The 25,665-nt window shown below is 51.3% G+C and overlaps 7 protein-coding genes across 7 annotated transcripts; all 7 read right to left on the reverse strand.

Moving 5' to 3' along the window:
- Window positions 1-473: 473 nt before the first annotated feature.
- STEHIDRAFT_123970 (D-isomer-specific 2-hydroxyacid dehydrogenase NAD-binding protein) lies at window positions 474-2,044 on the reverse strand. The gene is made up of 4 exons (XM_007307593.1): window positions 1,286-2,044; window positions 1,025-1,219; window positions 746-949; window positions 474-691 (listed from the first exon to the last, which is right to left on the reverse strand). Exons 1-4 carry the CDS (start codon window positions 1,784-1,786, stop codon window positions 620-622), a joined length of 972 nt encoding a protein of 323 aa, XP_007307655.1. The 5' UTR covers window positions 1,787-2,044; the 3' UTR covers window positions 474-619.
- Window positions 2,045-2,286: 242 nt separating this feature from the next.
- STEHIDRAFT_160151 (uncharacterized protein) lies at window positions 2,287-3,439 on the reverse strand (the record flags this gene model as incomplete). Its single annotated transcript, XM_007307594.1, has 6 exons — window positions 2,287-2,511; window positions 2,575-2,697; window positions 2,754-2,859; window positions 2,921-3,065; window positions 3,179-3,221; window positions 3,314-3,439. The coding sequence occupies 6 exons, from the start codon at window positions 3,437-3,439 to the stop codon at window positions 2,287-2,289; spliced, it is 768 nt and encodes a 255-aa protein (XP_007307656.1).
- A 1,986-nt stretch (window positions 3,440-5,425) lies between these two features.
- On the reverse strand, window positions 5,426-9,362 carry STEHIDRAFT_83759 (uncharacterized protein). The gene is made up of 6 exons (XM_007307595.1): window positions 9,281-9,362; window positions 8,784-9,193; window positions 7,885-8,365; window positions 7,163-7,825; window positions 6,761-7,095; window positions 5,426-6,704 (listed from the first exon to the last, which is right to left on the reverse strand). Exons 1-6 carry the CDS (start codon window positions 9,294-9,296, stop codon window positions 5,634-5,636), a joined length of 2,976 nt encoding a protein of 991 aa, XP_007307657.1. The 5' UTR covers window positions 9,297-9,362; the 3' UTR covers window positions 5,426-5,633.
- Window positions 9,363-10,425: 1,063 nt separating this feature from the next.
- STEHIDRAFT_170820 (uncharacterized protein) lies at window positions 10,426-15,732 on the reverse strand (the record flags this gene model as incomplete). The annotated part of the gene is made up of 15 exons (XM_007307596.1): window positions 10,426-11,207; window positions 11,277-11,348; window positions 11,411-11,902; window positions 11,965-12,183; window positions 12,253-12,321; window positions 12,386-12,883; window positions 12,946-13,437; window positions 13,499-13,726; window positions 13,799-14,161; window positions 14,227-14,319; window positions 14,382-14,540; window positions 14,611-14,748; window positions 14,849-15,059; window positions 15,119-15,220; window positions 15,307-15,732. 15 exons carry the CDS (start codon window positions 15,730-15,732, stop codon window positions 10,849-10,851), a joined length of 3,921 nt encoding a protein of 1,306 aa, XP_007307658.1. The 3' UTR covers window positions 10,426-10,848.
- A 1,174-nt stretch (window positions 15,733-16,906) lies between these two features.
- STEHIDRAFT_101875 (cytochrome P450) lies at window positions 16,907-19,214 on the reverse strand (the record flags this gene model as incomplete). The annotated part of the gene is made up of 13 exons (XM_007307597.1): window positions 19,113-19,214; window positions 18,914-19,051; window positions 18,790-18,847; window positions 18,704-18,722; window positions 18,551-18,643; window positions 18,405-18,456; window positions 18,275-18,342; window positions 17,862-18,209; window positions 17,786-17,807; window positions 17,584-17,732; window positions 17,393-17,522; window positions 17,133-17,319; window positions 16,907-17,067 (listed from the first exon to the last, which is right to left on the reverse strand). Exons 2-13 carry the CDS (start codon window positions 18,968-18,970, stop codon window positions 16,907-16,909), a joined length of 1,344 nt encoding a protein of 447 aa, XP_007307659.1. The 5' UTR covers window positions 18,971-19,051; window positions 19,113-19,214.
- A 1,621-nt stretch (window positions 19,215-20,835) lies between these two features.
- STEHIDRAFT_63379 (uncharacterized protein) lies at window positions 20,836-22,199 on the reverse strand (the record flags this gene model as incomplete). Its single annotated transcript, XM_007307243.1, has 9 exons — window positions 20,836-21,087; window positions 21,148-21,172; window positions 21,231-21,527; window positions 21,592-21,681; window positions 21,746-21,769; window positions 21,826-21,875; window positions 21,930-22,002; window positions 22,056-22,098; window positions 22,157-22,199. 9 exons carry the CDS (start codon window positions 22,197-22,199, stop codon window positions 20,836-20,838), a joined length of 897 nt encoding a protein of 298 aa, XP_007307305.1.
- A 1,244-nt stretch (window positions 22,200-23,443) lies between these two features.
- STEHIDRAFT_123973 (zf-DHHC-domain-containing protein) lies at window positions 23,444-25,582 on the reverse strand. Its single transcript, XM_007307598.1, has 10 exons — window positions 25,363-25,582; window positions 25,231-25,306; window positions 25,056-25,177; window positions 24,977-24,993; window positions 24,769-24,917; window positions 24,622-24,707; window positions 24,458-24,557; window positions 24,385-24,399; window positions 24,125-24,326; window positions 23,444-23,981 (listed from the first exon to the last, which is right to left on the reverse strand). Exons 1-9 carry the CDS (start codon window positions 25,506-25,508, stop codon window positions 24,135-24,137), a joined length of 903 nt encoding a protein of 300 aa, XP_007307660.1. The 5' UTR covers window positions 25,509-25,582; the 3' UTR covers window positions 23,444-23,981; window positions 24,125-24,134.
- Window positions 25,583-25,665: the final 83 nt, after the last annotated feature.

Consider the following 25,665-nt stretch of genomic DNA (forward strand, 5'->3'; position numbering starts at 1 on the left):
ATCCAACTTTGTGATCAAGCTTAACGCGGAGCTGCACCCGATACCCACAGTGCCACCAACCACTTCCTCTCGTTTGGTCATCTTTGTCGACTCAATCTCGTAGGCATGAACTTCTACAAGCTGTCGATCACGCCTAAAGACCCTTTTGGAGAAGCGACATGATGTACCGACCTCGAACGCCACACCACCAAGCAAACCAGGGGCCACAATTCTATGCGCTGAGATCGCCTACAATGAAACCCGCTGACAATGGTTTCTACATGTTTTTTTGGTGGGATTATTGGAAGATTGTGATGGTGACGTATTCTCAACCGTCAAGGCCCCAGGTCTCCATCAAGCCCCCGTAAACCTCGTGAAAACGGTCGTGGCCCAACTTCAAGGCCATCTCGTCAGAGACCTTGTTCTCCGCCTTCGGTCCCCTGTAGCCATTCGGGAACCAGCGCATATCATCGACCGTCTTTCCCGGCATAGTGGGCACAGAGACGCCTTTTCATAAGCGTACAGGGTATCGGATACTCCAGTGTGGCAAAAGATACAGTATTCTACAACGACAGAGCGAACACATCAGCAAGAATCGACCAAACAATCAACATCCCCTCGACAAGCAGATAGTGGTACATCACAGCATGACCCTGCTCGGCTTTCCGTCCAAGAAATTCACAATATTTTCGACGGTTTGTGCATAGAACGTCTGTTCGATGGACTATCAACATACAATTCTGAGAAGATGCGATCACGGGCCTACCTCGTAGCTTGAGTCGCACACATATCCCAGGTGCGGACTGAGTGTGACGTTGTCAAGCTTCCTGATCGGATGGTCCAAAGGTAGCGGTTCAATATCGAAGACGTCCAGGCCGGCGCCTGCGATGACCCGGCGTTGGAGAGCATCTATTAGCGCAGACTCGTCGACGAGTGGGCCTCGTGAAGTGTTGATAAAGAAAGAGGTAGGCTGCACGGGAAGTCATACGCGGTCAAATCATTTACTACGGACGGGATACCCTGGAGGTTCCATAATATCACTGACCTTCATGAGTGCAAAGTCATCCTTAGTGATCATGCCTCTGGAACGAGTCGACAGGACCATGTGTAGAGATACAATGTCGCTGGTTCGGAATACCTTCTCTTTGCTCTCTGCAAACTCGACACCTGCTGCCTCGGCACGTTCAGGGGTTAGATTGGGTGACCATCCAATTACCCTCATCCCGAAGGCTTTCGCAATCTGTAGGTTTAAGGAATGCATTCAATTTTGTGGCGCAAAGACACGAAGCGTAGGTATACCACTCACACGTGCAGTAGAAGAGCCCAGCCTTCCAACGCCTATGAGCCCCAGTGTCTTCCCCCACAAACCCATCGGAATCTTCGTCTGCCACGCTTCCCTCCCAGCCTTAACACCGGCATCCTCCTGTGGCACCCAACGCGCCACAGCCAATATCAAGGCCCATATTTGCTCCAACGTCGAGTCTCCAGTCGAACCCGTGCCGCAAACAACCACTCCATTCTCCCTTGCATGTGTGATATCTATCCCAGCGTTCTTCATTCCTGTCGTGGCTATGAGTTTGAGAGATGGCAGACGATCGAGGAGGGAAGCAGGGAACTTGGTTCGTTCGCGCATGGCGCAAATGATAGTATATGGTGAGAGACGATCAACTAGGGCGTCTTCAGAAAGGAGGGTGTCCGAGAAGCGGTCAACAGAGACGTCGGGACGAGACAGGATCGGAGACCAGTCCGCACAGTTGAGAGCGACGTTCTGATAATCGTCAAGGATAGCGACCTTTATAACGGACATGTTGTGCAAGTTCGTCGAGCTATCAGCGAGTTCAAGTGGTTGCATTCGGGATGGGCTTGCCAAACTGGAGGGGATAGGACAGAGCGACAGAGGCACTATATATCAGTTAGTGGGAAAGCCGGACATCCGTCCGCGGAACGACCTGAAGGATGTATAAATACCAATTGCGCCAGTGGAAGAGATGATGGTGTGGACTCTCTATTCATGGCTATGGGCAAGAATAGTCACATTGTACAGTAGCTGGTGACGGTCCAGCTTCCCTATTTACGCTCATGCTGAACGTTCAACGTTGAACGTCGACCAGAGTCTCTCCGGCTGCTAATTTTCGAGGCGTTCGGCGAATGCCGCATGTAAATTTAGCTCTTCATTTACATAACGCCACATTGTGGCCCAAGAAACAGCTCTGTTGTCAACGACGGTGGAAAAACAGAATAGATATGAATGAATACATTATACTACATGATGTGTCATTACACTAGACGAGGTGATCATAAAATAGGTCATACGGGGCACTGCTGGTCTACAATGATGGAACTGCAAGAGTTGGACTGGGTTTCGACATGGATGTGTATTGACTTTCGGCGAGGTTGATGGGTAGTAGAAGCCTCATTTAGGCTGAATTCCATTGGGGATATGTCGCCTGGATCACGGTATGGAAGAGAAATAATATCGGGGAGTCCTCTTCGGGAGCAGGCAAGGACGATAGTTATCGTTGGATAGATACCCTGACCGGTAAGCGATCACCGAATTAGTACTCCTTGAGTAGAAGGACACATAGGAGTACATACCGCAAGGTGAACTTGCGAGAAAGACATCATGCCCCAAAAGACCCCAAGCGCCGCTGGTCCGGAGTCGTTCACGATCAGAGAGGGATACCGAATACTGATGACGAGTATTATGACCCAGAGTGCCTATGAAACCTGAAGCGATGAGTTTCACCGGAGGTAACCATCAGAAATTTGGGCACCCAGATAATGCAGTACAGAGCGCCCGACTCCACAAGGATGATGAGCACCGCGATCGTTGTCCCATCACCTTGATGCGAGACTTTCTTGAGCAATCTTCTGTGCTTCCTGTTAGACGGTAAATCAATCAACCTACCAAGCGGAACGCAGGAGCGTGGAAACTACGAACCACACTGTCCACCCAATGAGGGCCGTAGGCCATATATTCGCACTCAACGTCAAGCAATAAGTCATGCCTATTAGGAACTGCCAACGCCAATCTCGAGCTCCGTCAGGTAAGTAGATAATATCACATATTGGCGAGCTCGCAGCGGCTATCATAAAAATGAGTTCCCCCACTAGAAGGTAGGAACACTGAGCGCGCGCTTTGGGTGAAGACAAAGAAACGGACGAACATAGTGTTATACAGCCCAACAAAATAACGCACCTTCTCGTCTTTGGCCCCGATATGAGGCAGGCCCTCCAAATGACTATCGCATCGTTCAGTATGTACTGGAGTAGCGTTAATCAGGGATCTATGTCCAAAGCGAGAAGTAAAAACGAAGAAAACCTGGGGACATACGTTGATCAGGGGTAAGAAGGTTGTGATCTCACCCCAACGGTCGAGTGGAGGATTATATGCCGAGCTCTGTTTCCGCTTCCAACTTGCGACCGTCATGCCGAACGTGGCGGATGCGACCCCGAACATTATGATGGTTAATATCAGCATGACTGCCCTCGGCTTTGACCTCACTCCCAGTCGACTAGGAAGGCGATGATCAATCTTGCAACGACGTGTAGTATCTTGTAACCTACCAGATGAGGTACGTCGACAGGAAAAATATGCTGACATAGGTCCCTAAAGGCAGAAACTCTAAATGGACATTGCGCGTTACGGTTACGACGACATAGAGCTTACCGTAGGCAAGGGTACCACATACCAGAGAATCGATGCTCTCGAGAAAGACTGAATAGGCATCGCGCATGCTGGCGTCCGCACACGAGGCCATGACGGTGTTCAGTCAGATCGAGTTTTGGGGAGGGGATGGAGCGTCAAGCATGACCAATTTTATACAAAGAAGGTCGTGTTCGCATCACAGATGCAATGCATGTCGTTTCCTCTCGGCCTCGGAGACAGCACATGGGCCATGATAGAGGAGAGAATCTGTTTGCGGGACACTTTAGATATAGGAATCCCCGGCCGCCTACAGCGTCATCGGACAAGTTTAGAACTTGAATCATTTCCTGGTAGAATGAAGGAGTATAAGACTTACCAAGGCCAGTATCGCTGTGTCAGCCACTCTCACGGAGAGTGATTGTGATCCATTGAGATGAGGTCATTGTCTGACATCTACTGCAACAGGTGGGATATTGTTCATGTCCATTTTTGCAGAGGCCGTAGTGGGCAAAGACTTGACATACACTTGCCCTCCGGGCGCCACCTGGTCCCTCCTATGGGTCGATTAGCAACCACTGCCTTCAGCTGTCCATTATATTCAAGTTGTATCTTCTGGCCAATTTGGCTTCACGGAATGAAGACGGCGGGCCAGTCTCGCGCCAGGGCTTCGCCCAGCCTCTTTGTGGCCCGCCTCTACGCGCGGGGGCTCCGCCCCGCGCGATGGTCTGCGATCTTCTTTGAAGAGCGTGATAAAAATTACTAGCCGCTAGTACTAACGACCCACTCTTCGAACAAGTGGTGGATGCCACGACCATCTTTCAGTGTTGTTTCAGTGGTGAGCTTGCGCTCGGCTTGAACTTCAGTGCTAATGCACTTGAGTACTGTAACACTCCCTGAATCTCGCCACAGCTGCAGGCCGCGAGGTGAGAGCACAGTGCCCACTTTTTTGCGTCCTTTACATGAAAGAATCTCGACATCCAGAATACGGCGCAGGGAGGCACTGCTACACCGCCGACCGTACCTGAGAAGGAAAAAACATGTGCGGCCTGATCCGGGTTGAGGGTTGAATCGACCTCAATCCGACCTCATTTCGACCATCAGGCGACTATCAGTCTCGAATGAGAGTCGCCCAATATGCGGGCTGATCGCTGATCTCGAACCGATCTCAGGTCCGGTGGGCGGTGTAGTGTAAGAGTCCTTCCCAATGGGGCAGGTCGACTGGAATCTCGTCGTTTGGGACATTCGATGCGTGGGAAGTAGGTCCTAATGGGGTAGGAGGGGGGTGTAGACGTCGTTAGGTCTTTCGCTCGCGTGGTGGTATGTCCCAATGGGGCAGGAGGGGGTTTTGAGCTCGTCAGGTATCCCAGAGCGTGGGAGGAGTTATCCTAATGTGGTTATTTAAATCATTGCAAGACCTGATCCCTGTAGGGACCAGGAATAGAAGAAAACGACTCGGAGGAAGACATGCTCAAGAAACAAAGTAAGTAGTCAAACACAGAAGGCGATGAGACGCAGAACACCAGTCAAGCCGTCAGAAGCTGTTTCGGTGGAAGATGATCAAGAATTCATGATCTGGTCGATGCAGATACGACGGTGAGCGGCCTGTGCACTGGTGGTTGGTGACAAGGAATGCCACGCATGCGGCGGCGAATGAGAGTGGAAGAAACGTATGCCGCCGGAGGAAACCGGATGTGAGTTCCTTTTGTGGCAAGTGGCGAGCCATGTGAACAACGGACGTTTGAACAGCCGTAAAAAAGGCGCACGATCATGAAACAGCCGTCGAGACACGAATCGTCTGGTCATTATATCTCTTACATACAACGTCAGCGTCAAAAGGCATAAAAACTCGCTATCGTAGCAATCGTGGCAGCGTCTGGTCGTAAATCATAATATAAATGCTGTCCGAGGGCGGGTGTGAGAATAGACGAAGAGAGGTAGTATCCAGTCCTCGCTGGTCATAACAGTCCAGTTCGCTTCTCGATACATCGTCCATGTGGCGATACACTCAACATGGAGCCTCACCCGCATCTTTTCCTCTCCCTAATAACTCCCCAAGTTTTACCGCTGCCGCCCCATTCTTCAACGTATCACCACCTCTCATCCTTTCCCTCTCCTCCTCTGCCAAAATACGGCTCGCAGCATTCCCTTTCACCGTCCTATCCCCATCCACCACCGACGGCCCTCTTGATTTTGCCACGGCACTGTTGACGTTCCTCCCCGGCCCAAGCACCAGCGAAAATCTCTTCGACCTTCCCTCACCCGTTGCATTTGGTCGAGTAGTCACAGGTGTCGTGTGTAGCGAGACTGCGGGCATCGAGAACCGCTTGTGCCGCCTGGCCGTATCCTCCCTCCTCGGGCCAGGTGTCGCGATATAATGACTCCTTGGCGATACGAGTTGACTTAGCGTAGGTTCGTGTGTGTGTGCCGAACTCGAAGGAGATGAGGAGAAAGTAGGCAAGGCTGGTGTAGATTGAGTGGGGTCCTTGAGGTCTTGCGACTGGAGAGGAAGGTCGACGTTGGAGGATGTAAGCAGGGATTGGGAGTCGTCAGTCGCTGTCGCGGTCGATGGGGAAGGATCAGCGTTATCTGTCTGGGAGTCATGGTCTTGGAAGTCTTCCAGAATTTGGTGGTACGATCTTGGTCGAGAGGAGGGTGCGCGTATCTTGATGACAGGCCGGGCAGGCATACCGCCACCGCTCGAATCAGAAGTTTGCCCGCCATCTGCACCTAATCCTTTACTGAGGTCAATCTCGCCATCAGGCGTATTCGCACCAGAAACGTCATGGATAGGGGACAACAGTCGACCCTTGTTACCAACCGGCGTAGGACTGAGATCAATGGCCATGAGTAAAGACGGAGGTCTTGAAGAAGCGGGTGTAGTGTACTGTGATTGCCAAGAGGGGAAGCTGTCGATGTCGACTTCATATGCGGGGTCGTTCGGAGGAAGAGAAAAGGGAGCGGAGGTGGAGGATTGCTGAGTTTCGTCGATGATGGGAAAGACGGTTTCGTAGCATGCGTCACATGCGCGTGCGGACTTCGAAGGGTGCTTGCCGTTCACGTCTGAAATGAAGAAAGTCTAGATGCAACGTTCGTAAGATTTCATGAAGAAAGGATGATACTAGATGTACTTACACTCCCAGAGCAGGAAGCACAAACTAATCGTCCACACAGCCTACAATGGTGTCTCCGTCTCCTCCATCCGAAATTCTTCGCACATCTCATACAGTTCTCTGTCTTCCCATCTGGTATCCAGATTGCTGGGACGAAGTGCTCGACTTTGCCCCGTTTCGGCTTAGTCCCACCCTCTTCAGGCAAGTGCGGAAGTGCTTGGAGAGTCTGGCGGAGGTGGGTTGTGGATGCAGAGGATGTGAGAGTTGAGTTCGGATGGGTCACGTTCAGTGAAACCAAAAGCGACGCCTTCGCGTTACGAATCGCCGTGGCCCACTCATCTCGCTCTTCTTCGCCGGCTGCGTTGGGTGAATATTTGCATGAGCATCCGTAAGCAATACCTCGATGAAGAATAAAACAACGAACCAGCGTAAACAGCGAATGAGGCCTCTGGACTCAACACATCAAACCTCATTTCTTCGCCGGGCTCTGCTCCTAAACCAGTGGCTGCTACCACAACCTCTACATCTACAAGCTCCAGTTTACCTTTGAACCACCATTTCTCATCCGCCGCCACAGAGCTCGCCTGCCTCTTATTCGGCCTGCTCGGACTACCTGAGAACCCATGTCGCGAGGGCGAGCGCGGGCCTGCACTGCGTAAAGGACCAGGGCCAGGTATGCTCTTGGTTCTATCACGTATGATCGAGAGCTCAGCCTCGCTGCGACTCCTGGAACGTGACATACTGGGTCGACCGCCAAACTTAAGTCTGGACACGTTTCCACCTCCACCAGCATCAGACCCGACGCCACCAAAGACGTGGTGATGCCCTGGAAGCCAGTCCCATCGCTCTGAAAGGTCGGTATCCGAGCGGTCGAGATTAGCGAGCCAGACGAGGCAGTCTGAGAAGAGGAGAAAGTCATGTTCCTTCGGGTGGGAAGAGTTCTCTAGTTGAAGTAGGGAACCTCGTTTGAGGAAGGTACGGCCCGGGACGATGAGCTGAAAGGGAAGGTTGGGAGCACTTCGTTGCAGTGCCAGGAGAGCTAGGGTCTGCGCGTGCGTGTGGAGGGACGTATTGAGAGATGAAGTTACTGAAACAAAAAAAAGTCAGCAAGTAATGACACTAGTGATATCCTCTGTGATTACTCACTCTTCGAAACCAGGGTATGCACGGCCATTAGTGACACACGCTCCGAATCCTCTGAATCAGTGCAACCAATCAAATCCTTCAGAAGAAGGAGATATCTTGGGCACCGTTGCACGATTGTCAGCAACCAATCCCTGAGTTTCAACTTCCCGCATCTCGGGTCCGTTTCTTGCTTTGCCACGAAAGCAGAAAATGCAGCATTTGAGGTCAAAAGTCCTGTCAGCGAGGCCACCGATGTATGAAAGGATGTGACGAATGGAGTATACAAAGATAGGTATGGGAAATGGCTCAAGAGGACTGGTGAGAGGGGCGGCGGTACACCTCCGTTGGAGGTAGATGCATGAAGGTGGTCGGTGAGGGAGGAGAAAAATGACCGATGGAGGTTCCAGATGTCGATAAAGTTAGAAAAGACGGATGTGAGTTCGGCACGACTGAGTAATGGGTGTGGTGTGTCTAATGACGCGATGACCGGGGTCAGGAAGTGCTGTGATAAGTGAAACATAGTGGTCAGTCCGCAAGATATCAATATCTGCACGAATTGAGTTATAATGATGAGAACTAGGGTCGGAAGAGGTCTACCCCCTTGGCTGCAATCAAGACACCAATGAATGTTTCTGAAGCGCAAATACACATCACAGTGTGGTGTCTTGCCAGAGCCATGCTTGAGAGTATATCTGTCGTTTTGAAGACCCTCAAAAAGGACAACAAATCGTCTCGCGACGGCTTTGGGACCTATGTGGTACTGGTAACACCGAGTGTGACATGCTTCGAAGAAGCGGTATGGCATGGCATGATACTGATCCCAGGGTCACCGAGGTGTGGCGCCAGCAGCAGTTTACTCCCTTCTCTGCGCGACTAACAGCCACTAGGAGAGAGTAACAGAGACAGAAGAGGGTGCTCACTGAATAAATAAGATCCAGTCCATCGACGTACGTCCGCTCGGTCTCATAGAACTCCTCAATGACCTTCTTCCGCTTCTCCTCCTTCGCCTCGTTAACAGGACGGAGTTCCCTCTTTCTGTATGCTCTACCCTTCGCGTCGACAGAGGAAGGTCGCGACTTCGACTGTTTCAAAGGACTCCGATTCGGGGGCATGAGAGTAGCACCTGGGGAGATACGGCCGTCCTCCGGGAGCGAATCGAATGAAGCAGTGCTGACGACGGAGATTCGGTGAATGAGCGAAGGAGCAGTAGGAAGCGATATTCTTCGGAACGGAAGATACGGAGGCCGAGGCTGCTGTAAATATGCAGAAGGGGGACCACCCGGCGACTCTGAGGTCGGGAAGTCGACCACAGACGGAGCAGGGGTAGACACTGTGGCGTATACCATTAAACAGAAAACTGAAAGTCAGACACAACTGGCGACGAACAATGATACAATGAATAGGAAACGGGACAGACCTGAACTGGACGACATCGTCAGCGTGAACGAAGGGAAGAGAACGTCGTCGTCGAGCAGACCACTGTCGCTGACAGCTCCTTCGACGCGACCCACAAGCACTACTCCGGTAATCCCATATCGGGCGCCCCGCGTGGCGCGGATCGGCTCGCGTGCCTGCAGGTCTTTCCGCTGTCCTTCCTCTTGCGCATTGACTTTCACCGATATCTCCATTTTACCCTCTGACAGCAGTATAGTACCCTCAAGATACTTTGACAACATCTTAGCTCCTCTTGTCCACAGCATGATTACATTCAGCCATAAGAGCTCATGCAGGTCATCGTCAGCCTCTGCTCGCCACACTTTGATCACGAGCTCGAAGGAAGGTTCCCGTTCGTTCCTCACTCCAATTCCTCGTCTCTTGCGTAGGCACGCAGGCTCATCGTTGACATCATCAGTATACGAGGTTGGCTGGTCCCTGTATCGGTGCGTCATCCAACTCATTGGTCACCCACTGGCGGAGTCGACGTTTGTGATGCTGCACTTCGGTGGTCCACGCCGAGTCACTGGCCCATGAGTAAAATCATTACAGCGCGATCTACCTTCCTTTTTGTATGGTATCAAATTTCTCTATTGGCGAACATGTCGAAATGGTATTCTTCCAGCGACTCTGCCCGTCACTTACTGTTCGATCAGGCCATCGATGCGGAGTCCGGAAGAGGAAGCTACGTTCATAGTATACATTGTTGTAGAGAAAAAGATGATGTGCATATATATACAAGTGGCGAGAAGACACGAAAGCGACGAACAGAGCTGTACTAAGTAAAGTATAAAACACGGAATCAAAACCTTGGTCCGCCCATTCTAGAATCTACGCCAGCCATCCTACACCCACGAACCCCACATGCGTCGCACAGGCCCGGCGACGCTCGAGATGAAGCCATACATGCATGTACTACGAATAGCTATGTCGTACTATGAGTATGGGAGCGCAGTGAATCGTAAGTTCAGGTCAGGTCTCGGAAGGGAGCCTAAGTAAGAAGAAACTCGACGACGCGCTGCTGCGTTACAAGCCTGGCAGTCTTTGACCAAATGGTAAGGAAATGCCGATCATGGTGGGGTGAGAGGGATTGGGACGTGCTGAAAATGATACTAGGGTGATCGGGTAGGGAAATGTGAAAAGAAAAATGGAAAGCATATGCATAGCAATTGGATAGTGTGAATATATGTTCGTTGAGGGAGAATTGAGAGCGAGAGCGCGCATTATAAACAGAGAAGCAGAAAATGAGACATCCACAGAGTCGTTACCCTCGGCTGTCATAGACGGACTTTCGACAACCCTATAACTCGTGCATTAGGAGGACTGATGCTGGAAGCGAAAGAAGGCGACGTATGAGGCCAGGCTGAGGACGACCGTGTTGTGATAGGTGTATGAGCCGATGAGACCCGGCTGATGACGATGGCGGGGCGGAGTACGAAGGAGAAGGTATGGGAGAGATGAACCCGAGCATGGATCGTGGATGTTCTACGGCAGTGGTAGCGCCAGACCGGAGTTCGAGTTGGAAGAGACGGCGATGATAAGCGGAGGAACTTAAGCGGGGAAAGTGGTTGCCTTTTGTTTCCCGGCTCTCTTTTCCGACATGGCGGCGAATCCTTCCCCAACGGTCTGCGCAGCCAAGGCAGCAGGCCTAACTTCCGCACTTGGTCCCGCCTGTGGTACGGAAGGCAAGATTGTCGACATCCTCTTGGCCTTCTGGCGCTGTTTCTTCAATAATTTCTTGAGCTTTTGAACGTCCTGGTTCGTAGCGCCATCGGTCGGTGCGGAGTCTTGTTGGGCAGAGGAAGGTGCAGACTTGTCGTCATCAGAGGGTTCAGAGTGAGAAAGACCGAACGAAGATGGTTCGAGAGAGGTGGGTTCCGTTGGTGGTAACCCAGCGCCTGTATCGCACTCTAGAGTGACGGAGTTTGGGGCGTTCGTCAATCCGTGATATAGCCAAAGCAATGTTGACATCGACTCACCTTTTTCCGTTCCATCAATTAGTACGTTCGAGCCGCTGGCACAGGCATTGCCGTTGACGTGGTTAACAGATCCTGTTAAGGATGCTACGAAAGATCAGTATGATAGGAAGCGGACAAAGCGAAGAAAACCTTACTGGTAGTGTTGTTCGACAAGGCAGGGGTGACCAGCCGTTCTTGCTCCACGTTGCGATCGACTGTGGGTGCCCTACTCTCACTAGCACCATCGGCATGCACAGATGACGAACCTGAAGGGTTAGCAGCGTCTGCGTCTTGCTTCCCGGAAGCCTTCTTCCAACAGTCCATGAACGCCGAATTAGGGTACCTCTCAACATGTTCTTTGATCTGCGCAGCGAAACGAGCAGCGTCAATCTCCTCCTGACTTAGTACCGGTGCCACGGGACATGGGGGTAAGTTTTTGCCCTTCTCAGCAAGCGCCCTCTTCGGTAATTTGCGGATTTGCCTGGTTTCGCCGGGTTCCTTTGACTCTTCTTGAACGTTCTGATTTGTATTGACGTCGGTTGGCGAAGAGCCTGGCTGGGCAGATGAAGGTGCGGCTTTGTCGTCGTTCTGCAGTGACGTCTCGCCAGTTCTGTCGTGAGCTTGAGGAGAGCCGGTTGGTTGATCATCTAAAATGTACAGGTATACGGTTGAGGATGCATGGACGGAAAATAATCGGGTTAGACCTTACCTGAGCTTGATTTCGTGTCAGAGACACTTGTAGACGAGGTGACGGGCGGGGGCGAATCAGCGGTCTTTTGCTCTTCGCTTCTAGTCATGGGCAGGGAGGTCTCCGGCGCACCTCCCTCACTCACGTGAGTAGTGTTCGCACCGTCATCAGATGGCCCAAAGCGAGAAAGACTGGACGTAGATGGGACAAGAGAGGCGGGTTCCGTGGTTGTAGCATGTGCTAGAGGTTTAGAGTTTGGTGCGTTCGTCAATTATTGAGATAGACAAAGATATGATGACATTTACTCACCTTCCTCCCTTCCATCAAGCATGTTAGAGCCGTTGGCACAGGCATCGCCGTCGACCGGGTTCACAGGTTCTGTCAAGGATGTTCCAAAATATCAATATGAGAGGAAGCACAGACAAGCGGAAGAGAACCCTACTGATAGTGTGGTTCAGCGAGGCAGGGGTGTCCGGCCGTTCTGTTCTTGGTTCCTGCGGTCGCATGGGATATGGGAGTGACCCTAGGTGCTTGGCCCTGTCCGCTAGGGCCTTAGCGATGTCTATCAGGTTCTCGGACTCCTCCACTAGCTCCTCGAGACTATCAAGCGGCCTCTTCTTCAATGCGATGATGAGCTCGGGATTTTTTGACTCTTCTTGAACGTTCTGACTTGTACCGACATCGGTTGGTAGCAGAGAGTCTTGCTGGGCAGATGGAGGTGCAGAAATGTCGTCGTCCTGCAGTGACCTCGTATTCCTCTCCGACTGGTCCTTGGTCTCCTGCGCACCTCCCTCAGTGACTTGAGCGCTGTTCGTGTCGTCATTAGAAGGTTCAGAGTGTGAAAGACCAGACGAAGATGGTTCAAGAGGGGTGGGTTCCGTTGGTGGTATTACGTTCGAGCCGCTGGCACAGGCATCACCGTTGACGTGGTTAACAGATCCTGTTAAGGATGTCGCAAAAAATCAGTATGATAGGAAGCGGACAAAGTGAAGAAACCCCTACTGGTAGTGTCGTTCGACGAGGCAGGGGTAGTTGGCCGTTCTTGTTCCACGTTGGGGTCGACTGTGGATGCCCTACTCTCACTAGCACCATCGGCATGCACAGATGACGAACCTGAAGGGTTAGCAGCGTCTGCGTCTTGCTTCCCGGAAGCCTTCTTCCAACAGTCCATGAACGCCGAATTAGGGTACCTCTCAACATGTTCTTTGATCTGCGCAGCGAAACGAGCAGCGTCAATCTCCTCCTGACTTAGTACCGGTGCCACGGGACATGGGGGTAAGTTTTTGCCCTTCTCAGCAAGCGCCCTCTTCGGTAATTTACGGAGTTGCCTGGGCTCGCCGGGTTCCTTTGACACTTCTTGGACGTCCTGATTCGTACCGACATCGGTTGGTGAATAGCCTGGCTGGGCAGATGAAGGTGCGGCTTTGTCGTTGTTCTGCAGTGACGTCTCGCCAGTTCTGTCGTGAGCTTGAGGAGAGCCGGACGGTTGATCATCTAAGATGTACGGAATACAGTTGAGGATGCATGGACGGAAAATGACCGGATTAAACCTTACCTGGGCCTGGTTTCGGGTCAGAGACACTTGTAGAAGAGGTAACGGGCGCTGGATAATCAACGGTCTTCTCTTGCTCTTCGCTTCTAGTCAAAGGCACGGAGGTCTCCGGCGCGTCTCCCGCATTGACGTGAACAGTATTCGCACCGTCGTCAGAGGGTTCAAGGTGAGACGTAGATGGTTCAAGAGAGATGGGCTCCGTCGGTAGTATCACCGTAGTCGTATCATGCTCTAGAGTGTTACAGTTTGTGGTGTTCATAAATCTGGACATAAGTAGCAAGAATAACAACGAGATCGACTCACTTTTCTCTCTTCCATTGACCGTTGTCGGCACATCGGAATCATCGCGTGAGGAGCCCGCGCCCGTCCTGATGCTGGTTTCCGAAGCGATTTCCGATACCACCGCTTTCCCTTCAGGGACGGAAGGGTGGATTGCCAAAGTCTCCTGAGCCTTAGCGTCGGGAAGCCTTGAAGACGAAGGCGCGCGATCATCTTGACTGAAACTGGGGTCAACAGTGTCCAATTGTTCTGCCTTCGAAGCGACGTGCGAGACATTGGCCGGGGAAGGTAGCTCATGATCCCTCGAGAGAACGCCCACGTCCTTAAGACCGTCGATCGCGTTGGCGCCATTGGCACAGGCGTCGGCGTTGACAAGGTTCACAGATTCTGTTGAGGATGTTCCGAAAATGAGTATGACAGGAAGCAGAGACAAAGCGAAGACATTTTCCTACCGGTAGTTTCGTTCGACGAGGCAGGGGTGGTTGGCCGTTCTTTCTCCGCTTTGTGGTCAACTGTGGTCGCTCGATTTTCACTGGCACCGTTGTCTTTGATTGGTTTGGGCCACATCAGATGAATATCAGGGTATAATTGATGAATTACAACATACCATCGAGGACTTCTGCAAGCATAGACTCGGAAGGGGCAGAGATGAAATCCGTGTTTTCCTGGCCATTTGTGTTCGTCGAAGAAACAGCAGTAACTGGGGGAGGGACCTGGACGTGAGAGGCGGAAGGCAGAGCTTGTAGGGCATGCGACGGTTCCGTCTCTGCGTTTCCAGCATGGATATAAATTAGCGCCACATTTCGCATAGTGTTCACCAGGAACAAATCACTTGCCTTTCTTGACAGAGCCCTCCGACCTGACCTGAACTAGTAACCGACGCGGTTTTGGGCCCGGGCGAGACGTAGGTTTTTTACGACTCAGATCTGGTTGCCCAACGATTTGCTGTCTTGTCAGGATGCTATCCTTTCCTTCTACAATGTCAGTGACACGTATAGCGAGTTTTAAAGTGAATAAGATGGTGATAATAGTTTATCAGTGCCAGTGTATAGGGTTGAAGTTGATGCAACGTACTCGTATGAGATTTCGTTTCAGCACGAGCTCTACATCCGTCTTTGCGCTCAGTCCGTGCCGTCAGGCCGCGCTCCCGTGACGAATCCGTATGCGGGATTAGGTTTCCCTCGGAGACCTTCCAATTGAAAGGTATCTGCGTTGCATTGTCATTGTACACTGCGGCAGGCATCTCGGTGAGACCGTCAGATCCGACTGAAGTCGACGTATATGTCTATAGGTGCAAGGGCATCAAAACCCGTTGGGGCCGCTGCGAAACGACAAATCGCGCACCTTTTGTAGCCTTTCCTGCTCGACAAGTTCACTCCTGATAATACGGCCTCCCACAATTACCTTCGCAGCGACATGGTAAACGGTGAAGGCTCCAGCGATGAGCTACACGTGCACCACCGCGAAATTGAAGTCGAAGGGGATTAATTAATGCGGTGCGGAAATAGGCAAGGGGGTTTCGGAACACGTACCATGAAGAATACCATGGCCACAGTGCACAATAAAACCGCATATCTTGCAACCATCGGATCCCAACCGTACGGCGAATCGGAGGGAGAAGCCCAGGAAGGGGTATTCCACTGGTCAAAAGGAGAGGAAGACGTAGCAGAGAACGGGAACGTGTTGTACGGATTCGAGGTGATAGGCAATGACTCGATATACTGGACCTTGTAGACGGTGACTGTTGGTTGCGGGGTCCAATCCACGGGTGGCGAGGGTGGCGGGGCCATGGGAGACGCGTTCAGAGTTGGAGTCAAGAGATGTCTTCGGACAGCAGGGGGCAGACCAGAGAAAAGCCATTGGAGCGATGATTTTGCGCCAGTGACGATCGTACATGCGACGATGAAAGCGGTGATCAGCTCCGATGGAACAAAGTGTATGACGATGGGGTTCAACATGGTGAACAGAATACACGAGGTCGCAGCAGCGACCTGAGATAGAGTTGTGTGACAATCAAAAGCTGGAGGTGCGTCTGGTAGGATGGTGGTGGTCGAAAGGAAAGAGAACAACAGAAAGGACAGCCTTTATATATGCGACACCCCGGGCACGTGGAAGAAGGCCACGCCACACCCGCGCTATCCTGTTTTATCCACAAAGGAAGGACACACCAATCCAGGTGCCGAGGCCCGCTTATTTCTTCTGCCGTATCGGTTACGCAACGCTTATGTTGCCCCAGATATTGTTATCTTCCTATCAATCATTATCTTCTGGCTTCTCGTGCTCTGACTCGCATTAGGAACAAGAGCAAGGGCCCAAGCGATTCACCTTTCAAAAGCGACCTCAAGGGGTAGAAAGCAAGAACCCCCATGTCCAATGTCAGCAGCATCAGCAAAACTTGGCTCATACAGTACTTTTAAGCCGCGGAAAAGAACACATCCTTCACGAGAAAAATGCCTGAGAGAAGGGATTGCCCTCGAACAAGCGCCGCAGGAACGTGATATCAGAGGACGCAGCACAGAAGAGCACAGATCGGGCTGGAGGGACGAGGAGCGCGTGTGAACGCTTCGATTTGCTATCATGCGACCATCATATCTAACCAATAGCGAAACTTTCCGAACACAAGAGAGAAAAGCCACCTGAAGAGACAAAAGACGGAGGAGATTGCAAATGGTCCGCACAGTTGGCGCGTTGCGAGAACAATGGAGGGACTCGAAGGGAAGGGCCGAAGCGGCGGAAGATGCCGTGGTCGAATTGTAACGGTGTCAGAAAGTGGCGTGTGGCGTGGGGGACGTGCGATCTTTTGGCACTCTCCCTCGCGCCTCCTATCTCGATGTTTTCTGTTTTACATATTAGATCTGAAGTTTTCTGCGTGTGACTCCTACTCCTTCCCAAGGGCAGTTATGAAGATCGGTTGTCAGTCCAGGGTACTTATTGCATGACTCTCATCAAGGAGCCACTTAGTATTCAGACGCATAGTATACTATGACGTATCACCGCGGCCCATGAGACGGATAGTTATTCGTGAGGAGAGGACACAGCATCGAAAGCACAGTTACAATTAAGAAAGTCGATAGGGCATAGTACACGGCAGTACACGGCCCTGAGCTGACAAATACCCCTCCAAATTACTATTTAGTGTGGTACAGCAATTACCCTCAAAGGAAGTACACCCCCCTTTCCCTCCACAACAGGCTGCAACGAAGGCGACCACACCTGTTGAATCTCCACCCCTGTATCGTGCAGCTCAAAAGATCGTATGATCATAGCCGTCATTATCTTCAACTCAAGCAATGCTATCATGAATCACGACGTCGTCAGGAGAGAGAGAAACACAGTGGCCGAGACTCGAGAGACATACCCAGTCGATAGCCAATACAGCTGCGCGGTCCATCCAAGAAGGAGATGATATTACCCCAAGGGCCGTGAGGAAGTTCGCTAGCTGGAGGAAGACTTCCGTCTGACCAGCGTTCTGGCCTGAACTCTTCTGGATGCGGTCCCCAGACTTCTTCACGGAGTTGCATCGTAAGGAACGGGACATGAATGACCTATCCAAGAAGAAATATGAAGCATGGTGTTGTGAATAAGACAATACGGGGAAGATGTGATGATATAGCGTACCTGACCAACTTTGATATGTAGCGAAGTCAAAGTGCGCCCATCAAGGGTTTTCACGGGTTTGCTCAGAGGAATAACGTCGTCTTCGAGGGCGAGGCGATCTGTGCGGGGAACGGCGCTGTGTAGTCGAAGTCTACACCTAGATGAGTGATTGACCACAGAGAAGCGCTTAATGAAACCGTGGTGGGACTGACCCTTCCCTGATCACGGCGTCGAGGTATTCTACTTTTTGGACGCTGGCGGCATTGAAATTGGGACCAAGAGCAAGGAGTTCTTCACGGAGTTTTCTTTGGATCAATTTGTCACGGGCCAATCGCATGAGCGTGAAGTTTAGTGTGGCTGTCTGTCCAAGGGTACCTATAAGCACAACGAACACCCGGCGAAAAAATAGCTAACCGTTGTCTCGTGCCCTGCCATGCTATGTCGTAACAGGATGAGTATCAAAACGTCAAGGTAGAAGGGGAGAACGCACATGAAAGTTGAAATATTATCCAGTAACTGCTCATCCGCCATATGTTCACCAGCGCCTTTCACCAACAACGAGAGAATATCTTTGCCCTTCTCGTCAATATCTCCCTTCTGTAGGATCTTCGCTGCTAGATCCCTGGTGATGGACTTCGTGACACCTTCCTCCAGAAGGCCAGGGATCGGTAGCCTGGTAATCCAAGGGAACGACTGTATGATCATGGGTGCGAGTGCGCCGGTAGTTGTGAGTCCGAGTTGCACATCCTTGTTCCACGCAGCGGCGATAGCTTTGGCCTCGGCACTCTGGCCAGATCCGAAGTCGTGGCCGAACGCGACTCGACCGATGATGTCCAAGCTGTATGTATACCAACAGGATCGCAATTAGAACTAATCAATTGATCCAAACGGTTATAGACCTACGTGCAAGCCGAGGTGTAGGGAACGATGTTAAAGGTTCCGGGAGCGGCCTTGAGCAACCTCTCCTCCATCTATAAGCACAATACATTCACTCATCTTGAATCGGGGCAGGCAGGGCATGAACGATACGCACCCTTTCTGTACACGCCCAGACACCATTCTCCATACCTCGAATGCTTTCGGTGCTACAAACGATAACCCAAAGCATTTCAGTGACAGATTCAGATGGCGGCGGTGGTGGCACCATTCGCAAGTCTCATAACTCGATCTTAGACGCACCTGAAGGCTGGGGACAGTATTCGACGCTGACGCTTGTGTTCCGCTCCTTCAGCCCATAAAAGACCTCTCCCGACCAATTTCTCGATGATAGGCCTTCGAAGAACGATGTCAGGACAAGGATTTACTCTGAAATTAGATAATTGGGGTGTATACCTATAAACTGGGGCCTTCACTGGATCAAATCCTTGAACGTTGTGCACCATACCAAGGGCAGTCGATGTGGCGATAAAGAAACGCACCATATTTGTCGGAATGCTGGAAGATGTACTGGGCCGCAGTATGGTCTGCACAGACCAGCTAAAGAAGCGTACTCTCAGTCACAACAGGTCGCTTCATCTGGCATTCGATGGATGAGGCGCGCACCTGCTTTCCATGAAAAAGTGCCGAATCCAGAGTGTAGACCGGACCAAGTGACTTCATCCACTTCGTCGTCAACACGTTTGCCTCAGCGATGGCAATAGCCTTTTCATGGCCCCAGATCCAACTGGACTCGCACGCAGGCTAAAAAGAAAATGGGGCGTAAGGATGGAAACAAGCAATATAGGCTATGTGAGAAACGCACAGCGGACGGGAGGAAGTCTACATCTGACCCGGACTTCGAGCGCAATACTTTCGCCACAAGAACCGCAGAAAAGCCGAATCCAAATGAGACCAGGAGGATCTCTACAGTCGAAAGAGCGGGCATATTGAGAGAAGGAACGGTCCAAGCCCAGGAGACTCAAAAGATGGTGGCAGTTGAGGAGACAGAGAGGGCAGAGAAGGTCAGGGTGCGGTCTCCAGTCGGCGAGACTTTTTTTATGCCATGTCCTTTCGTACGGTTGTCGGACGACCATGACAGGCAGTTCGCGAGTCGCAGGGCAACGAGTGATGGGATTGATTGATTGAATTCAGTAGCAGGAAAGCCGTGTTGCGGCTCACTTTATCCATAGATAGCCTGTCTCTGCCATGACCTCCCGTAATGAAAGCAAAGAGATAGATACTGCGAGCGCCAATGTATGTGAATGTCGAGAAGTCCAGCCGAAGGGCCACCCGAAGCAGAAAATAGCTCGAGAAGACCGTGACCTGGGGGCCTGAGAAAGAGGAAGTCGAAGTTATCTGCTTTCAAGTCTCCCACTGGAAATATTCCCATATTCCCGGGAGACGACATCGGCGATATCCCACTGGGAAAGAAAAGAGCGGTGTCCTATTCGTACCGGTTCCTAAGTGGCTCGGGGATCATTATACTCACACTGTAAACAGACGTTAATTATCGTAGAGGAAGGAAGAATCAGCAACGCCTGTCAATGACTCGATGTGGCGTGTGACCCGGGAGCATGGCGGCGGGCTAAATCGAAACCCCGGCCTGTGTCCGATGCGCTCATCGAATAAATTGGGTGATAAACAGTTTCAAACGACCCTTTAACAAGCAGTAACACGAACATCATAGCATAGTCGAGCATGACAATAGTGTGGGGTTTTATTCGGAAGTACGACAGTACAAGTATAGTTCCGCATTTGTTCCGCATAGGAAGCCCTCTCGGCCACTGCAACAAGAAAATGATAACAAATCACGACACGAAGACAAGAAGGACAAAGAGGCAAAATCTACAATGAAAGAAACGACACAAGCAGATGATCAACCAAACAGCATAAAAGTGCGAAAATAGGTACTCCCCCAACGTCAAACAGATGAGATCCTCCGCATCCGGAATCCACTAGTGGTACCCTGAGATCGATGCAGTACCGGCCACTCCAAAGAACAATTGTACGGTATCTAAGACAAGACGAAGAGACAATTGAATAGACAACTGTGGCCCAACCTTCTTCAGGGGTCTAAACCTTATGCCGTACGCATCAGGAGTAGCTGCTGGTAGGGCTTTTACATTCCGGCGTGTTAAATTCTGCACTGATTGCCTGAGCCTCCAGGTCAATGTCCTCCGATCCTGGAGTGACGACTCTCCCAGCAGGGTCGTATGCCGTCCTCATAGTTGAAGGCGTCTGGGGCTCAATGTCACTCATCTGTTCAAGCCATAATGGTGAACGTTAGTATATGATGGACAACCTTCAAGTACTATAACTCTAGCAGAACAGCTGGAGAGCATGTGGAAGGCAAAAGAAAGTGGAGGTCTGACCTGGAAGCGATCCCCTTGGTCCTTGCTAGGGGCGAATGAAGCGGGGTCTGTATATGGCCTGGTAGTCAAACGCACGCTGTTCGAAGTGGGCCTGAGAACGAGAGACATGGATAAGCAAGAGTGCAGTGCACAAGGGGTCAAAAAGAGGAAGTATCAACGTACGAAAAAACCTCGTTACTCTGATCCGAGAAACCACGGTTCGTCAAACGGCGAACAACACGGCAAGCAGCAATCTGGACATTCCGAACTCAGAGTAAGGAATCGATGAGCGATTGATGAAGTAGATAGGACGTTACCGTGCAGATCTAGGTGAAGAGGCATCATCAGTGTGGTGGCAATTTCGATCATGAGAGTGAAACTGACCACGACAGCTGGTACATCAGCAATAACACCCATCACAGCATTGAGGTTGAGCATCATGAAGATCTACATAACCGCCATCAGTCAAAAAACGACACCAGATTGCTCTGGTATAGGTCTACGTACCACGGCAATGGTGTTCGCGGTGAATCTGCGGAATCCAGATACATCAGCACACTATTTACGTCTAACGTCTGACGCAGACTCACGAAATCGCAAAATACAGTAGTCCATCCTGGACCAGCATCACGACGAGCGGTGTCTTGGACGCACCGCTGGTGGCAAGCTTGAAAACGGTCAAGCCCATGACGATGAAATCGAGCGACATCCCGTAGATGTAGATCGTCCTCAGGATCACGATTTGTGAGTTTACGATAGTGCAACCGGCGCCGGGTGCCCATATGTCTCTTACACCAATGACGCCGCGGAGGAGAATCCCAGCGTATACTACAAGCGCAACGGAGAGAGGGATCACAATGTAGAGCGAGCGGCCCCAGACAGCTATGCTGAGTCAAGAGGAAGGTGAGTTAGTAAAGACCATGACGAACCAATAAGAGCGGAGGAGCATACGTTCGGATGGATAGGTTGGTGGCTGACATGGCGATGGCAAGATTTCCGAACGTCTGACTGAAAATAAACAGCCCTTGACAGTTTATCTCGCTGGAGGTAGGTTGAAAATATTAACTCAGGGCGCAAGCTAACATGGTTGCAATACCAGACTTACGAAGTGACATTCAGCCCAATGACCCTGCGAACGTGTGGTGAGTAAAGTCAACAGAATCACTAAGGGACTAAATGACATACACGCCGACGAGAGCTATTAACATTGAATAGCGACCAAGAAAATAAAACGCCTGGATACATATGGGTGAGGCGAACACGACGGTTGGGTTGTGAGTTCGACTAACCAGAGGCCATTGGAATCGTCGGCGTCTCAGCAAGTACGCAAGGTCGAAGTCGAGGCTGACTAGCCATTCCCATCTGTTCAACTTAATCAGCCTGATTCTGCATCAAAGGGGGAAAGTGAACAATACATGTAGAGACCGAGAAGTGCATGGATCAGTTTGGTGAACGCGCCTGAAGAAAAGAGAGAGCTGTAAGCCCATTTAATGGATTGTTAGTCGTCAAATGTTACCTCCGTCGAGGACGAGCTCTGCGGAGGATGTCCAGTCTACCATCTCGTCCTGAGGGTATAAGAAGCACGGTCGGCGTAAGAGACGTGGGGGTGGGTAGGAAGAATGGCGAGGACAGGAAGATATCTGGGACAGTATTATGAAGGCATGAGCTCGATCCTCGGACAAGGACCGGCGGAGAAAGGGTGATTTTCAGTAAAGTAGTCAAGCATCGAGCCACCTTCTATTTCGGTCGCACCCTTGTCAACGAGGCTAGCGAACAGCGGCGCATCCCGCTCATCTTCACACACATCCATGCACTCCGCTCCCGTTCTCGTCAGGCCACGTGTGACCGTGCCAGAAAAAGTCTTGCGTGAGAGGTCTCTAGGGTCCATGTCCACATCGAGCCAGTCTTTTCCCTCCAGATGCCAGCACCAGACGTTGTCGGCAGTCAGATGGTCTTAGATAGTAACTTGGAGGGACACCGAGGTCTATTGTTGTTCGGCCAACCCTGCATTGGATCAACACCAGTGTCACCGGGTCTATATTTCACCTGTCCCCTACGGAGTTGGAAGCAAGGTGAGCAAGTTCAACGGCGGAAAAGACTCGAACCAGCGAAATGATCTGCGCCGAGCCTTGTGGGGATGAATGGAGCTAGATCCTGAAGAGATCTGGGAAAGATCAAAAACAGAACGACACTTTGCATGTTTAGCAGAAAGAGACGACACAGCAAGAGCAGAGTGCCACCTAGTGCCACACTGGTCAGCCCACTGCGTGATGCTTCCGGTCGTAGCAACTAGCAAGTTGTTCGCGTTCTGTCAAACAGACGTTGAACATTCAACGTTCAACGGCCTACCGCGCAACGACCGAGCTAACATTCAAGTTCCATGCATCCTGTCTCCTCGGCCCTCGTCGCATCGTCAAAACTCCATTCGTCGCAACCGGGACCGAACTTCGGTGACGCGAGTGGCGCGTTGTGGCAACCACGATATAAACGCTGTCCGATTGTGACGAATTGCTATGGTCGCCGTGTTCATAACCACACAGCTCGACGAGCAGGCGGGAGAGACGAGTGAGTGAAACGAATGATCCCGCCCGCTACTGCACGGTCCTGCAACGTCAAGCTTGCGATCGAAGGGATGATGTTGGGAGGGAAACTCTGCGCAAGACTACCATGAATTAGTATCATCTTGGGGAACCCACTGAGCTTTTGCATCCAAATCCATAGATCAATGGAAGATAGTTGGTCCTTGGTATAAAAAATCCACCTGTCCGTAAAATGAAATAAAAGAAAAGAAAAAAAAGTTTAGCGCCCTCAAGTCACTCTCCCATTCACCGACACACTCGGTGCAATCCTCGCCAGCGGCACGTCGTCCTGCTCACTCTCGCTGTCGCTCGGAGGCTCCGGCTCATACACATTATACCTCCCCGCCTCTTCCCCCCTACTCTCAATATACCTCCTCAAGATCTCCTCCCTGTCCACTGGCCGGACCTCGTACCCCTCCGATCCCCTTCTCGCCCTAACCATCCCGCCCATCCGCCCATATCCATACTCGTCGTCGTCGTCGCGCTCCTCGCCTGAAGACGGGAGCGAGTCATGGTCCATTGCTCCACCTTGGTCTTGCTCCCCGTCTCGATAGTCTGGATGCCATGGTGGAACGGAGGATCCAGCTGCGGCGCGGCGCTGTTTAGATTTTGCGGAGGCTGTGGTACGAAGTTCGGAGTTGGAAGGATGGAGGGAGGGGTTGAGAGAGTCATTTTCGTACGTCCAGGGTGAATCGGGGAGAGTGAATTGATGATTGGCGGTGCTCGGGTCTCGCGGCGGCCACGCCTCCTGGTGTTCGATCCCTATCAGACGTGGAAAACAAACGCCAGTCAGTTTCCTTGGTATAATCTCAAGAAACAGCAACGAATGGGCGGAAGAAAGTAGAATCGAAGATCTTGAAAAAGCGTGAGTGCTCTATGGGCGAACGAGCAAGATCAATGCCCACCTTATGAGCACTACACGAACTCGTCATCGTCTTCTCGGCGATACCATTGCTCCTTATAATCTGGACGCTGCAGTTCTATCCACTTACCATCGCCCTCAGCAAGTTGATATTTAAGTCCTGTTCCGGGTGTCCTGGTGGGCCAACACCAGAGCCACGGGTTGGGGCCAAGGATGGATTCGATGTTTCGTCGTTTTCCAAGGTTCTGTCATGGGTAAACACTGTCACGAAGGCGACGCGAACCCATGCAGATTTGGACATACATATGGGAATTTGATCTGCGAGGCCAGTCAGTACGGGCAACACGGCGCCGGTGAAAGAGGATAGAGAACGTACATCTCTGATTTTGCCGCGCCTGACGAGTGTGGCGACTTTGTCCTTCTCCCAGCCTTCGATTGTGGTAGAGTTTCCCAGCAAACAGTAGAAATGATACAGGCTGGATCAACCACACCATCAGCCAATTGAGTTTAGAGAACAAAGGCAGGCCAGATAAAACTCACCTGAAGCCTCCAACCATAAGCAGCACAGGAATACAAGCCACATAATTGAGGATAATAAAGACGAGCTCAACCCCTTCTGGCACATCCTGTCCATCGACCGAAAGCATCAAAAGACCATGACGAGTGTGGCGTCAAGGCGAAGCGTACCCAAATCCGGGAGTGCATAGCATGAGTAACGCGCCGAGTGACCATGGCAAGATGATAGGAACAAGCGAGATCCACGAAGAAGAGGAAACGGATGAAGTGGCCATAGTTGAAGTGGCCGACACAGTTGTCGACCCAGGGACAGTGATGGTCTGCGCGCCACACTCCTTTAGCAAACGAACTGCGACAATTATGAGCAAAATAAACTGACCCATACGAAGCACACATCTTGTACGCATACGTGAGCCAATTGACGAGAAGGACATCACAGTTTTTCGTGGGCCACTCACCGTTTACATGATTTACAGTGGTGAGAACGAGGGGGTTTGTACTGTTCGCATGTTCGACAGTATCTTGGTCCTCCGGTAAGCTTCTTGACTTCGTAGCCCTCCATGGAAGCGGTGTCGGGTTGCTATCAATAGATTATCAGCCCATGAAACATCTAGAGATTTGATTAAACCATACCCATCCATCTGGGACGCGTCCTGGGTCGGTCACGACGCATAGACGGTAGTTCCAGAGTAGCATGGCGACAAGTAAACTGTTCAATAGGGATCATCAGAGTGTAAACATGATGGAGATGCTGATCCAACGCACTTGAATGGAACCAGGAGGGTTAAAAGTTCAATGGATACGACACGACCGTACCACGGCCATATTACAAAGATCTGAGAGGAATACGCTATGAAGCAGATGAGGGAGGAAGTGAGGCCGACGACAATACGCCCCAATAAGCGTCCCATATAGATAATGTATAGTTTGGATACTCCAGCGTCCTAGTCGTCGCCGACTTTTATACCAGTCGTGGTGGATGCACAGTGCAGAAAGGTGAGCATCAATGCGGTGCCACACTGCGCGTCCAACGTTGCGGGCACGGCGGCTTCGGCAAACGCGGGTCGC

This window comes from Stereum hirsutum (assembly GCF_000264905.1).
Source record: "Stereum hirsutum FP-91666 SS1 unplaced genomic scaffold STEHIscaffold_13, whole genome shotgun sequence".
NCBI classification, from domain to species: Eukaryota; Fungi; Basidiomycota; class Agaricomycetes; order Russulales; family Stereaceae; genus Stereum; species Stereum hirsutum.